The 16,145-nt window shown below is 41.1% G+C and overlaps 1 protein-coding gene across 3 annotated transcripts in view; it reads right to left on the bottom strand.

The window, feature by feature from the left end:
• PEPD (peptidase D) overlaps window positions 1-16,145 on the bottom strand; it is a 154,049-nt gene that overhangs the window by 93,689 nt on the left and 44,215 nt on the right. For all 3 annotated transcript variants that reach the window (XM_048316318.1, XM_048316317.1, XM_048316319.1), the window contains 2 exons: window positions 13,287-13,362; window positions 11,867-11,913 (listed from right to left, as the gene is read on the bottom strand). In XM_048316318.1, the coding sequence (XP_048172275.1) occupies window positions 11,867-11,913; window positions 13,287-13,362 (123 nt within the window). The remainder of the gene's footprint in view (window positions 1-11,866; window positions 11,914-13,286; window positions 13,363-16,145) is intronic.

Raw genomic sequence — 16,145 nt, 5'->3', positions numbered from 1 at the left:
AGAGCATGCAGACTGCAACTAAAACACAGCACTTTCACCTTTCAGTTGTTTATAAAGAAAACCTTTTTAAAAAATCCTGGCTCAAACATAAAATAATGCAAATACAAGCTAAAAATTTTTATTCTTGCCAGCAGGTATGAAACCATTCTGTTAGAGGTACAGAGGGTTAAACTTTTTTTTGACATTTATAATATTCAGTGCTGGAAAAAAAAATCTCAGCAAAGAATAATTGCTCCCACAGGGACCAATCCATGGGTCACAGTTTTTTGCGCTTGATGGCAACAGAGCCTTGAATGAGATTTTCTATAAAACCCAGATTTAAGCTTGCAGCATAATCACGTTTGCCCTAGCTTTAGAAGCTGAGCTAAAGCACCACTTCTACAGTGTAATTATTCTACATATGTTCCAAAAACCCATGGGGAAATTTTATTATTCAGAAGAATAAATAGGGTAAAAATAAATGGTTTTTAATTTTAGCCAATTTTTAAACTCCTTATGAATTTTCATTTTTCTTATGCAAGTTTAAGTCCATGGGAGAAAGGATTTGCCTTGAAGAAATAATTAAACTTTCATCTTCAGTTACACTTCTTAGCAAATATACAGCCACCCACATAGCACAGAACGCTAAGTGCTGTTCAGTGACAGAGTGCCAACATAATCACTAATGCCTCATAATCTTCCTTTCAGTTTCAAATTGAATATTTGAAGTTTGAACTTGTGTTCAACAACCCAGAGCAAGCAGAAATGCAGTAAGGGCTTAGGTTAAAAGGGCATTGGTGTCCCAGCATAGAACTTAATTTGCCCTCAACAGATTTTTGAATACTTGAACTATTCTGAGAGGAAAAGGCAGTAATTTGTCATTTGGGATATGCAAACCTACTACCTTAAGGATAATAAAAGATTTTAACACTCACTTTATGATGACAATGTCTGGACCAAGTTTAGTCAGGTGCAGAAGTCAGAATTGTTAAGGGAAGGGAAGCTGAGGAAGCAGGTTCAGGAAGATCCAGACACACTTTGCAACTAAGTCTACCATGACACCTTCTCCGATTCCTGGGAACATATTAACATTCCTTTCTTTATGCAGGGACCAAACAAATGACCACACAGGTGCTCTGTAGGCAGGTCAAAAAATCTGCACATCCCCTCACTGGTAAACACCCTGCACCCTGCTCACAGGGTCCCCCTGATCCATTCACTGGACTCCAGGCACACCCCTCTGGACAAATGCTGCTCCTTTTGCCTGCAGCTCAGGCTGCTTTCCAGCACCTGAGCTGGCTGAAGGAAGGGCAGAAAGACCAATCACCAACAGTGGAAATCAGAGGTTAATGCAGACTGAGGGACTGAAATAGGATTAATTTTTAGTTGTTATTCTAAGCTGCACAAGGGACCCAAATCAAGCTCCAAGGGCCTATCACAGGTGATAAAATCACTACATTGATCCCAAGTATTAGAGCCAGTATGAACATGAAGCACAAAGTAAAACAGAAAACTATCAGAAAGAAGTTACACCATCTACCCAAGAACTCCTTCAGGTAACGAAGGCCTCCTTGCCCCACCAGCCCCAAATAACAAAGCTCACCTGATCCAAGAAATTTCTAGACCCCCTCAGAGGTCTTACGCACCCAAGTCTCTGATCTGCAGCAGAAACAGCACTGGCATATGATACAGCATCTTGTCATATGATACCAATTCCTTCTCACAAAGACAGAATTATTGATGAAAAGCAGATGACTCCTCCCTCAACATAAACATCTCAGAAATCTCTCCAAATCTTGCAGGATTGGGAAGCCAATTCCTGAATGCTGTTACGATTTCCAACCCACACCATGCATTAGTAACAGACATGTTGTTCTTCTTCTCTTCCTCCAAATACACAGTAAAGAAAAGAACCCAAAAACTGGAGAATTGACCCAATGTAACGTATTACATCCAGCATCAAACCTTCCACTATAGAGCAAATCTAGAGGTTACATGGGCAAAAGGCTATTAATAAATCACATGTAACATCCTAAACTTCACACAGTCCTAACACTTAAACTTACAGTTACGCTGTGCACCCAACAACTCCACAAAATTTTTGCAAATTATCTGCTAACCAGAGACAGAAGAATGCTCACCCATCTCTGCCACTCAGTACTGACCAAGAAGACACAGCAAGTTCTTTCTGAAACATGAAAGAGCAGAAATCCAGTCCAATACTCCTGAAGGATATGGCACTTTACAAGAGGTTTCTACCAAGGGAGAAGAGATAGCAACTGTACCTTACACTAACGGATTAATTTGTGGACCCTTCACATATCTCATTAGTTCTTTTAAATATACAGGTGTCAATAGATGAATTGGGAGACCCAGAGTCAGTTGTCAGCAAAGCTCTTTGTGGCTCTACTTGCCAAGACTGCCTGAAGGTTCGATTTGATTTGAGCAGCACCTCTGCTGTCTAACGTCACTCAGATTCCCCTCCAGTCCTAGCATTTTCCATGCCTTCTGCCTGCCTACCAGAGAAGGTGTCTTGCCAGACCTGTTATTTGTGAACAAAGGACGAGTGGTGGGTGAGTGGTAGTCAGTGACCATCTGGGGCAGAGCGACCATGAAATGTTAGCATTTTCTATACTGGGTGAAGTAAGGAAGGACACCAGCAGAATTTCCACCTTGGACTTACAGCAGGCAGACTTTGGCCTGTTAAGAACATTGACTGACAGAGTCCTTTGGGAGTCAGTCCTGAAGGACAAAGGAGTCCAGAAGGCTGGATATGCTTTAAAAACAACTGTTAAATACTCAGGAGCAGGCTCTCTCCATGTGTAGGAACACAAGTCGCTTGGGAGAAAGCCAGCCTAGTTAAACAGAGAATTTAGGCTGGAGATTAGGGAAAAAAAGAGCATCTATCATTTCTGGAAGAGGTGTCAGGTAACTTGGGAGGACTACAAGGATGACACAAAGCCATGTATGGGAAGATCAGATGAGTCAATGCCCAACTAGAACTGCTACAGTTAAAGACAACAAAAAAATTTCTATAAAAACCTCGGCAGCCAAAGGAAAGTCAAGAGTGTCTCCACTGTTGAGTGCAAGAGGGTAGTTCAGTGACAGGGGATGAGGAAAAGGCAGTGGTACTTAATGCCTTCTTTGCCTCAGTCTTCAGTATCAGGACAAGCTGTCCTCAGTATAGCCTGCTCCTAGAGCTGGAAGTTGGTGATGGAGAGATGAGTGAAGCCCCCATAATCCAGAAGGAGGTGATTAGTGACCTGCCCTGCCAATGAGACACTCACAAGTCTATGGGCCCTGATGGGATCCACTCCAGACTGGCAAAAGAACTGGGCAAACCACTCTCCATCCTCTACCAGCTGTCCTGGTTAACTGGAGAAGTTCCAGCTGACTAGAAATTAGCAAATGTAACACCCACCTACAAGAAGGGTGGGAAGGGTGATGTGGGGAACTCCAGGCCTGTCAGCCTGACCTCAGTTCTGGGCAAAGTTATGGAGCATATCATCCTGAGTGCCATCACACGGCCTGTGCAGGACAACCAGGAGATCAAACCCAGCCAACACGGATTTATAAAATGCAGATCCTGCTGGATCAATGTGATCATCTTCTATGACAAAGTGACCACTTAGCAGAGGAGGGGAAGGCTGTGGATGTGTCTATCTAGACCTCAGTAAAGCATTTAACACTATCTCCCACAGAATTCTCCTGGAGAAACTGGCTGCTTGTGGCTTAGATGGGTGGACTCTGATAGGTAAAAAAGTGGCTGACAGCCAGGCCCAGAGAGTTGTGGTGAATGAAGCTAAATCCAGCTGGGGCCAGTTGCTAGTGGTGCTCCTCAGGGCTCCGATCTGGGGCTGGTCCTGGTTATCACCTTTATTGATGATTTGTGTGTGGGGATTGAGAGCACCCTCAGTAAATTTGCAGCCAGCCAGTTGGGTGGGAGTGTGGATCTGCTGGAGGACGGGAAGGCTCTGCTGCCAGACTGGGACAGACTCAATCAATGGGCCAAGGACAACGGTGCGAGGTTCCACAAGGCCAAGTGCCACATCCTGCAGGTCACCAGCTGCCTCGGTATGAGCCAATGTGTGCCCAAGTGGGCAACAGGACAGTGGCACCTGGCCAGTGTCAGCACTAGTGTGGGCAGCAGGACCAGGGCAGTGCCCGTCCCTCTGTGCTGGGCACTGGTGAGCACATCTTGAGTGCTGCGTCCAGCTCTGGGCCCCTCGTGAAAAAGGACATTGAGGGGCTGGAGCGTGTCCAGAGAAGGGCAACAAGGCTTATGAAGGCTTGGGAAAGCGTCCCATGAGGAGTAGCTGAGCAAGCTGGGTTTGTTCAGTCTGGAGAAGAGGAGGCTCAGACCACACTCTCTCCAACTCCCTGACAGGAGGGCGCAGTGAGCTGAGGCTGATCTCTTCTGCCGTGCTTACAGTGAGAGGACAAGAGGAAATGTCCTCAAGCTGAGACAGGAGAGACTCAGATTAGGTATCAGAAAAAAATTTTTCACTGTTACAACAGACATTAGAAATGCTACTTAATAAGCTGTAAGGTGTCACTTGTTCACTATGATGATGAAGATGCTCTAAGAGCAAATTTGGAGAAGAATTTATGCAGCGGGCATGCCAGCAGCAAGGAACAAAATCTGCTCTTTTTCTTTTCATGTGTGTAAAATAGGTTTAATCTTCAGGTCCGTGTGTGATATCATGACATTAATGGACAGTCTTGGTATTCTACCCACTTCCTTCAAGTTGAGCTTCTGGTCTCTGATCATGATCATGAACAATTCTGTTTATCAAAAGATGGCCAATGAACACAAAGTTCTCAGATCTCTGCTTTATCAGTAATTAGCAAAAATTATTGAGGTAAAGCTTACAATGCAGATAAAGCCTCACATATGGTAGAATCTTTACTTTTGACTTGCCTGAACAAGCTTGAACAAAATCCACATCAAATAATAATTTCAGCCTGCTGCCTTTACAATGAGTTTCATTTCACATATCTCCAATCTTAGCTTGTCATTAGCAATGTTAATTAGTTCACTATCTCAATGCCACACTAGAGTCAGTAAAAACTGAGATCATTGCCGATTTGAGAAGAAAGCTTGTTCTTCCTTTAATATAGTAATAGTTGCTGCGGTGACTAATAGTAAGTCACCGTAGAAAACATCCATAGAAATTAATAATGCTTCCAATTTTCAATCAGTTACAAAATTAAAATAAAAATTGCTCCTACTTTTTCGTTTCCAAAAAGATAACCAAAGTATAATTATGAATTATCACATTTACTGTATTACTAACCCTGTGAGGACATACAGTGACACAGCATTCCAAGCTGGGTTATCCCTTGCTATGCCATGAGCCAAGTTCTGTATGCACACATGTGGTTTACATCCTGCCACAGCTCTCTTTCTGAAGGGAATCATTTTCCAATATGAGCATGGTAATTGTTCTTTGGTATCTCTGGGATGACGCTTATTTTAAAACTCTCACATGGTCCAATTTCACAGGTCTTTTGTAGAAGGTAAAACCCAATTATGTGGAATTTCAATCACAAGTCACAAGAGTGGCCTGTGCAGTTAAACAGTACTCTTGCACCAGGAGATGACTGAAAGACAGGACATCTGAGCTTCCCCCAGGACCACCTGCAAAGGGAAAATGCTGAGAGGTTACTGGGGATATACTAAAACTGCTCTGCTTTCTCCCAGCAGCTAATGGAGTCCATCACCAACCACCATGAACATACTGACCAGCAGTTCAGGTAAAATGGGTCTCCAAGGTTGCAGTGCCCCAAGAAGTTTCTAACTTCCACATTTCTCCTCCCAGCTGTGCAGAAGAGGGAGAGCAGGCCAACTGGAAGTGAGTATATGTTTGCCAGGGCTGGGGCAGCTGAAACCTCTCCAGTGGATTTACATCTCCTAGAGCAGGTGAGACAGGAATCTTCCTGCTCACAGGTAATCCTCTCCCCCATTACTGCTGAGTCATGTGTGCACATATTTGCAATTGTGCCTCTGTATGGCACAGAAGAGAAACAATGCTCAGGGGTTTTCTAAAGCAATTTTAAAATGTAGATTTATTTAAAGACTACAACCTTACTTCAGCTGGATTAGGAAACGAGTGGTGACAGCTTAATTTAAAACATCAAAGGACCAGCTGTACATACGGAAGGTAGGCAGGAGGGGAAGGCTGCAGGAAGTGTCTCTCTGAATCCAGTTGCTCTTCCAGGCAAACACATAATATCTGACTTCCCTCTGGGCACTGAACACATGAGATTCAGCAGCTCACTCAAATGAAGCAATTAGCAGGTACCCAGCATTTGCTGTCAGAGCTGTCAGCACTAAGCTGCCTACCTGGCCCTGGACACTGTAGGTCATTCGGTATCACCATTTTTAGGAAGTCCTGGATCACTCCTGCTGCCCCTAACACAGGCACAGGTACAAAACCACTGGCTCAGCTACTCCTTCCCTGCCAGCTCCAGTGTATCCATGCTGAACAGAAGCTCCCAGGCTGCTGTGTAGTGAGGATTTCTTGCTAAAAACAGAGATTGTGGCTGATCCACTTCTTCCTTCAACCCTTGTGCTAGAACTAGATACACAGACAATAATATCAGGTACAGGATCATCTTACACCAAACCACCATCCAGACAGCAGGCAGACTTCTGTCCTACCACACAGGCCTGCAGAAACAAAGGAAAAATTAGTGGATTGTGTTGGGGTTTCTAAAATGCAGGAAAAGGTCACCTTCTGCCTCTCTCTGTTTTTCATGTATTTTTAAGTTTTAAAACTAACCTTTTGAGAGCAGCACCCTACGTTTAAAAACACATCACCTCAAATTGCAAGGCAGTTTGGGAAATAAGGCAGCCAAGCCATTCCTGGCTACACAACACTAACTGTTAAAAAAAAAAAAAAAGAAGGAATAGAAAAAGACATAAAATATGTACCAGTAACTGAGCAGACTGACATGCTGCTTGAGACTAACAGAGTCCTGGTCTTTTGCTTAATAAAAATACACAAATACCAGTGAGGGTCATGACACAATTCAACACTATTCTCATGCCAAAAAGCAACTGTGGAATATTCACCTGTGTATTTTTGTCAGCTGCAGTGGGTATTTCTTATTTACTATCTATGCACACTTAGGTGAAGGACTTATTAAGGTTATAATTAAGCTGAAATTCTATCCAACCTCAAGAAAAAAACCCAAATATTTTTGAGGATCATTTGCTGCAGAAGTCAGCAACTTTTTCAAAAACATTCAAAGAGCAAAATCATCAGGAAATGGTAAGTGGCTAATACTGATTAGCTAAAATAATCAGCATTTCACTAAAAGGAAATACTCAAAGGAAAACAAAATTATTCTGGCTATTTTCTCATTTTTAGTGAAATAACATGTATGTTTTATTTTCAGTTTGTTCCACTGGAGCAGATGAGAGAGAGAAAAATGAAAGATGAGAACCATAATCTGTGAGAGTGCTCTCAGAGTTCCACAGATAGTGAAATTTAACACTGACAGATACAACAGCAACTCATCTCAGAGCCCAAGCTCTTCTCTGGAATCAGGGACAGCACTGAAAAGAACAGGGATAAAGAACTTTTATCAGCCTCAGCTGGTAAGAGGCAAGGTATAAAAACAGTCTGTAAGCATTGTAAACCAACAAGAAAAAACCTCTGTAACTGCTTTCTTGCCATTTTATTCTTCAAATTATTGCTGTTATAGCAGAGTGGAGTTTAAGTTTAGTATTAACTGCTACAAGATCTCTACAATTATTTCCCCTCACAACAAAGAATTTTTTCCTAATATCCCATCTAGCCCTGGCCTCTGTCAGTTTGAAGCCATTCCCCCTTGTCCTGTCACTCCAAGTCTTTGTACGTAGTCTCTCTCCATCTTTCTGGTAGCTCACCTGACGTACTGGAAGGCCACAGTGATGTCACCCCAAAGCTTCTCCTCTGCAGGCTGAACAATGCCAGCTCTGGCAGCCTTTCCTCCCAGCAGAGCTGCTCCATCCCTCTGCTCACGCTGCTGCCTCCTCTGGGCTCTGTGCAGCAGCTCCAGGTCCTTCCTGTGCTGGCCCCAGGGCTGGGGCAGCTCTGCAGGTGGGGTCTCAGCTGAGGGGCAGAGGGGCAGAATCCCCCCTGCCCTGCTGCCCACATTGTCTGCCCCCTGTACACTGGCCAATGTCCCCTGTACACTAGCCAACACCCCCTGTATACTAGCCAACACCCCCTGTACACTAAGCACTGCTCCTTTGTTTTAATAGACTCCACTTTACAGTTTCAGGACCCAAGTTTTGGACACTGGAATCACAGTTACTTGCGTGGTAACCCCAAGGTGCTCCTGTGCTGAGCAGCAGCAGAAGTTTCAGAGACACTCACATAATCCAGGGAGGTGTCGGACAAGGGAACGGGTGTTTAGGCCTGGTTTAGTGCTGCCTGGTGTCATCGAGGCAGTGATAAATACATCATAATTTAATGAACTCAGGACTGTGCACACACTCCTACTGATGCCATGATGATTTTTGCCTTTTCTTTTATACCCCTTTTAGATACCTTTTTATAGCTTTTGTATTTAGTGTTTTTTAGCCTACATTCTTAGACTTACTTGTCAAGCTAGGAGACTGAACATCTTAGAAGCCTCATAGTTAGGGATCAGAAGGCCTCAGACCCCAAGGTCCTCTCCAGAACACATTCTGTAAACTAAGATAGAACCATCCAGGGGAAGGTTCCTCGGGGAGGGGGGCTCACTTGAGCCTCTCACTGGGGAATCTTTGATAGATCTGCTAATTAGTAAAATCTATAATGTGATACCAGATCTATCAGGGATGTGCATTGCAGGGTGCGTTTTGGCCCATCCCACCTGAGCGTGGTGCATCTAAGGATCCTTAAAATAAATACAGAGGTAAAATCCCTTTTTCCCTTCTAACTGTGTTTGATTCTTGATTTTAAGACTAGGAAAAGGCATCACTATCACAGTGACACCAAAAGGGTTAATTCAATTTTTACTGTGCCTGAGAAGCTTTTAGCAAAGAAACAAGGCATGCAAAAGCTGCTTTCAGCAAGGACAGTTGGAAGATAAGAAGATATCTGACTCAAGAATGCCATGACAGACAAAACAGGACTGAATCTATGGGAACATGGGGTAGGATTTATGGTAATGGAAAAATTTTAATATGCATCTAGCAACTGTATATAAGTAACACTCTTACAGAACCATGTGTCCAGGTTAGCTTAGGATCTCCTGCATGAACCTCAGGCCTGAATAAATGACGCCCTCTCTAACACAACATTAGTGCTGGAGAGTCTTATTCTGGTACTTCAGGCATTTGGTAACAACAGCACCTTCAGTGCTATTAAGAGGATAAACCCCCACAAAAATGGGCGATGCATACAACAGCTGTGTGTCCAGAACTCATGATGCAGGAAGTCACTTGCCTGTTGCTACAGCATACACTTTCTCATCATTCCCCAATCAAACTGACAATTCCAAGCAGCCACTCCAATCTTAAACATGTTCTTTCTAATAAAAAGGGAACAAATAAGGAAATGCACAGAGGATTCCACACTTCATTTGGTAAACGGTACACAGATGAAATCTAGAAATTGATGAACACTGATCTAGAGAAGTTATCTCCAGGCCTTTAGAGCACTCTGAAACAGATGACTGTAGGTGCTAATTAGTACTTTCGGTGTGCTTATATATACACACAAAACATTTTTGTCTATATATGCACACTTAAACAACTTTGCTGAAATCACAGATTTTATTCACATACTTCTCAAGCTGAAGGGATTTCTTGTACCATTTTGCTATATTTTTAACAATATACTCACTACAAAGCAGTTTCATAATTAAAAGCCTTTAATTAAAGAAGATTAATTAAACATGAGATAAGCACAAACACTAAACAAACTGCTTCAGAGAAAACTCAGAATCTGACCTACCAAAATGACTTTATATGCAATTACACATGCTGTGAATTACTGTTTGTAGATAATTGCCCTGGCTGTCTCCTTAAAGTCAACCGACCACACATTAAAGTTAAATAATATCAAACCAAAAAAGAAGTCGGGGCTGATTGGAGTTGCAGTTAAATGCATTTATTTTTTATATATCTCAGTATTAACACAGTACTGGTTCAAAATCATTTACCAGGGTTTATCCAAATGGACAAAGAAAAGGCAACACTTAGGTACTACATCCAGTAACAGAAAAATTTAATTGCTTTTGGGATCTCTGCCATTATTCTTCCTAGCAGACAGAAGAATAGCAGACAGGATTTACATTTGTAGGGCCCTTTTTCCCTAAAGGAATGGGTGCAGGGATGAATTCCAACAGTAAAAGAAACTGAAGTTCTAATTATAGTCTCCAAGACAGACACAGTAGAGCAGTCTGCCAAGACCTCTTTCATTAGCTAAATAACTTCAAACTCTTTCAAGATGTGTAATCTATCAAGAGGTATGGAAGAATAGAAGGCAATTTTAAATAGGTGTAATAGCAGCCTAATTTATTTTTTTTTCAATTGATAGAGAGAAATAATCTTTTCAAAAGGTTGATGTGTATGGAAGGAGCTAGCCAGGGAAGAATGAAAGTCCTGGAGAAAAAAGGTAATATACTGTGTAGACTTAGAGAAGACTGTTTATATACATATTTGTTGTATGATGTTTAAATCAAACTGCCAGGATCATGACATTTAAAAGCACCTGGGAACAAATTCTGCTCTATGGAAATTTTGATTGCTAATGACTTCCAGAGGCAAAATTTCACTATCAGCATGTATAGCATGGCCAGTGAGTAAAAGGAACACAAACACAAAGTTCATAAATAAAGTTAAAGACAGAATGTAAACAATATATTATTTTTCTATTACCTGGTGGTATATGTAAATGCAGTTTGAAGCACTGACAAATTACAGGCATGAGCCTATAGTATCTGCAGAAATTTAAACTGCTTAAATGTAACATTAGCTTCTTCATATTGCATATGTTCTACCAGGCTTTATTTGTCTTTTGAACTACCTTGAAATCCTGATGACAAATATTGTGGTCTCTTTATATTCCCTTCCCTGGGTGGTGCTCTAGCCTGCTTACAAGCCTTTGAAAAATTACTGCCAAGAAACAACAGTAACTGACATATGACTGGTATTTTCTATTTCTTCATTATGCAAATACTTTGAAAATTGAAAATACCGTGTACAAACCAAAAATAAATGGACTTGATGATCAAAACCATGCTTTATAAGATAAATGCTGATGATCTAATGTAAATATTGATTCCAGAGAGGAGGCAATGTTTCCCTTAGATCTAGACTCATCATTACTGTATCAGCTAGGACCAGCCAAACCCCTCATGGATGCCTGTACAGCTCGTTCTCTTCAACCTAAGAGTGATCTGCTGCTTTCTCATTGACTTCTCAGCAGCTATAGAGCACCCATTACACGTGTGAGCTGAGCTCCTTCCACAGGCTAAGTACAGGTACTGCTGGCTTGTAATTGCAGACAAAATGTAATTGAACACAGCCTTTCATCAGACTCTTAAACACCCACACATGCAGTCTTCTAAGCATAACCAGACTAAATGTTTAACCATAAACACCGTTTTACTGGATGGCTTCAAACAATGAAAACAGCTATTTCATACAGCTTCTGTAAATTACTGTGACTCCAGGAAGAGAGATATGCTACACTTAACCAAAAAATAATCACCCCCATCAAATGCACATTTGAAACAGATGAAGTACCACCTCAAAATAACAAAATAATGCTTACAGTGGCCTCAAACAGCAATGAGCTCTCAGTCCAGCTGAATCCATGATACTGGATTGTCTCAGCTATTGCTTTTCCCCCTACTACAGAGATATTCTCCTTTTTATTATAATTACTGTAAGAACTCTTACCTCTCCATCTCGTATTCTTTCATTCCTACTTTTACGGCCTTCATTACCTGGAAGATACATATTAGCATGGGACCATCATAGCAGAAGGGAATCTCATATTTATAAATTTATGCTTTATGACTATCTCCAGAGAAACCTATATTACAAAAATATCTTCTGTACTTCATTTCAATTTACATCAATAGATGTATTTTAAAACTACACTGTTTAATCTTTAAGAATGCCTGCAGGCTCCAACAGTAAAGCAAGTTTAATTGCCAAACTACTATATCCTAATGAAGTGCAGCTCACCAAAATACCAATGTTTAATTGTGAAAGCTCTGTGAACATGGCAGCAAATCCTTTTGTTCTACTTTGGCAAAACAAAGCTATGAAGTGGATTATCCTACAATGGGAGAGTCTCTTTCATACTTTGCAATCCGAATCAACAGAAAACTACTGGAGTTAACACCGGTTTATAAGTCATAAATCTGATCCTTGTTCTCAGATTTGCTAAGAAAATTTTGTCTAATTCTGTATTATAGAAGTTCTAGGCAGCTGCTCTACAAAAAAAAATTACTTTCAGGTATGATAAGATTATTCAAGGATGATGAAAAAGTAAGGAGTGTGAATGCAAAATGCCTATCCCTTGAGTTTTCAATTTTACAATATTAATTTTAAAACATTCCTTCACGTCATAGTTCAGATATCTGAGGAGCAGGAGCCAAGACAACAGCTGGGTAAGTAACCTCATCAGTTACTTTTACCTAAGCTCCCTCTGGTCATCACCACTCTCAGAACTCACAGCACATCTGCATCTCTATATGGAGTGCAGGACTGATACCCAAGTTAACTTCATCATCACCACCAGGAGATCAGTACAGCTCCCCTGGTACAGTGCCAGGTCCAACCTGAGCAGCCTTGCTGAGAGCCTGGACTTGTTTTGCCACACTGGTATGGCAACAGAATAGCAGGGTTCAGCACTGCCCCAGGGACATACCCCACTCTGAGGAATACTTTCCCTGTCCTACACTGTGCATGGAAAGACTTCCCCAGTCCATCGGGATCTGTAGACAGTTACCTGCTGGGTAAACTTTTCAGAGCTGCACACGGGCCTGAAAAACCTTGGTCTTTTCTTTCTCCATCATTATACACGTATTTGTGCACACGGAATAGATAGACTGCAAGCAGGCCTCCTTCTGCTGAGGCTCCAGCTCTTCCCCAAACGCACACTTCACTTCTCACGTATCACAAAAGCACCAGTGAGTTCAAGGACAATACAAGGTATATTACAGGGCTGCAATAGGAGGATATTATCCTCTTATTTCTATCCAGCCTTTCCATTATTTTATTACTAAGCTATTCTGGGTTGCTGGGGACATTTTCTGAGTACCACTGGTACACTAAGAGCAAAAATTATTAACAGTAAAGGATCCATTACCTCTTTATGAGCTTCACTGGAGATTTTATTGGTGTAGCGCAGAACTTCCAACTCCATGTCTGTCTTAATGACACGACTTTAAGAGAAGAAGAACAGATAGCATGTTAGGCTGCAACTTCACAGCTTAAGAATACAAAATGAAAAAACCCTGAAAATAATATGTATCACTTATAATAAGATTAGATCAAGTACACCTCAAGAGCAAACAGCTATTACAGTATTCATGACAGCAAAGTATTGTTGGCATTGATTCAGCATTAGCAAAACAATCTTACAAAGGGAAGTCACAAGAATTTCAAACATCAGCCTGCCCTATTTAATACCTATGAACAAGTGGTTCAACCAATATTTTTTCAACTCATTCTACAATACATTAGGAACAAAACCAAGGCAATTCTGCGTTTGTGATGACTCTAACACTACTTCAAATGGAACATTTCTACAAGCATGCTTGATTTCCTTTTAAACACAGTTCAAAACTATTTTACATAATTAAATTCCCAGAGCTCCAAAATTTCTGTTCAGCACAGTCGCAACTCCCTCCTATTTGCAATACCTCAAAAGGTGGGCGGGGGTGGTGTGAAAAAATGCTATTTTTGTTTGGTATTAAAAACCCAAACCATGAAATTCAGAAACCAAAGCAGCAGTAATTACAGCCATGATGTCCATTCTTTCACATGCCTCTGAAGGAAAATAAAAAACAAAAAAACCCTAAGCAAACCAATGCCCTAAAAACCCCATCCTACTCTTTGTGCCTTATGAGATACTGAATTTGTGTATGTTTATGTGACTTGATACTCTCTTGTGAACTCATCTCAAAAATGCACCATTTAACGCTTCTCTACTACATGTATTTCTATCATGTATTTCAAATAAAAGCAGCTATTTAGTGTGACATGAACAGTAAAGCAGACACAGTTCCATAACCTCTATTAAACACCACATACCCCTTCCACTGTTACACGAACTGAATTCCTAGTATTTTTCATGCCCATCTCAAAGGCAGCTGTGAAGTACATACTTACTGTTTACAAAGTACAGAACAACACCTATTGAATTGCATGGAAATATTTCAATCATATTTTCAAGCTGCACTCCAGAGTTTGCAGCAGTTACAAAGAACCATAACTGTTATACTTTGAAACTGCCACCAAGACCCCTCTTCTTATTGTAACACGCTCATCCTCACACTGCTGTAGAAAACTATTTAGGGTATTTCTGCTCTGTAGTTTGTTTTAATGAGTCCAGAAACAGTTTTCTCAGCCATGGGTGCCTCTGATGTGAGATTACAGCATTTCCCACAGACGGTGTGTTACTACAGCACAGCCACTCCCCTTCAAACACAACTCTTCTGGTAAGAGTAAAGGTACCTTTGTAAAATCCTGATATTGATCAAAATGCTTTTACAAACAGAAACACTGCAGAGGGGAATTTTTCTCAGTTAATTGGAATATGACACAAAATAATCACTATGCAATCGAGAATGAGAAGTACAAGGTTTTAAAATGCACACCCAGGTGAAAAAAATATACTGGGATGATAAAACCTGCTGACAATGAGTGAGGAAACAAACTTCTGCTCCTGTCTTTCAGCCAAGACATAAAAAAGAGTGGCTCAAATATATTCCAGTTAGAATGAGGTAGCAAAGGCTTACAGATTTTTAAATTTTTTCTTTTAAATCCTGTTCCTTGGAAGCCTGCATGTGCTAGCAGTGTAATTTAATACTTGTTTGATGTGCCTCCATATTACTTTCAATATACAGTACATATCCATGCTCTGCAATTGCCTGAAAAATAGGTTGCTTCATAATTCAGCTATCTAATCTTTTTGTTGGACTCTGCTAGTAATACAAGCTAGTAACTGCTGCACAGCAAGTGCAAACAGTATAAGAAACCATTTCCCTTGACGTAGGCATAAGGCTTCAGGATCAAATTTGTATTACATCGCAACTTCTCAGGTATCTGAATACAGAAATTCATGCTCAGCCTCAGACTGACTATTTATGCAATGCAATCCCTTCATTTACACAAGGTCAGGCACTGAAATATTTTACAGAAAATATTTAGTCATTCTGAGACCAACAAAAACCACTGCCAAACCACCAGAAGGGAGGAGAGGGAGGAGGTACAAATGTGCAGGTAACATGATCAACTTCACCAGATACCAAAATAGTTCCTGGGCTCCTATGTTACAGTGGTACTGCTGATGGAGTCCCCACAGCATATCTGGGTAGTAGAAAAGCATGTATTTCACCACCTTCTCACTGTTTTGACAGTGCAAAAAGCAACACCCTTCCAAGCCAGCTCTACAGCAGTGGTTGGCACTTCAGGGCAATCTTGCATGTGATGAGTGTCCACAGTTCCCATGATGTTTTCCCCCACTTCCAAAATAAGGATAGGAAGAAAATCCCACCTTTATTCATGAATGTGAACTTCAACATTCTATTAAAAACACTTCTTGGACCAGTTACAGCCTATGCATCAATGCATTAATGTTTTAATGGGAACAAATAATTTCCAGGCTCCAGCTAATGCAATTGCCAAAACATACAGATTCCACATGTAAGGCATTCCTCAGATTAGCAGTGGGGGCACTCAGTGTAATCTAGGTGAAAGAGAAGCACAAGTCTCTGACTGTCAGGACTGACCTAAAACTTTCACCTTTTTTTCTTTTTCCTCATTTTACCAGTGTAAAACCATTTCTTCTTCCTCATTCTCCTTTACACAGATTTTCTGCTTTTATTTCCACTTGGCCATATGAGCAGCTAGTCCTTTCACACGTCCGTCACCCAACAGGAGAGAGAAACTTTAATATAAACAAGTATCATTTCAATCCTGAAATTGCATTTGGGCATTTTAA

The sequence above is a fragment of the Corvus hawaiiensis genome, chromosome 12, assembly GCF_020740725.1.
Source record: "Corvus hawaiiensis isolate bCorHaw1 chromosome 12, bCorHaw1.pri.cur, whole genome shotgun sequence".
Lineage (NCBI taxonomy): Eukaryota > Metazoa > Chordata > Aves > Passeriformes > Corvidae > Corvus > Corvus hawaiiensis.
Note: the sequence above shows the minus strand (reverse complement) of the source record. Positions and strands in the feature narration are given on the sequence as shown.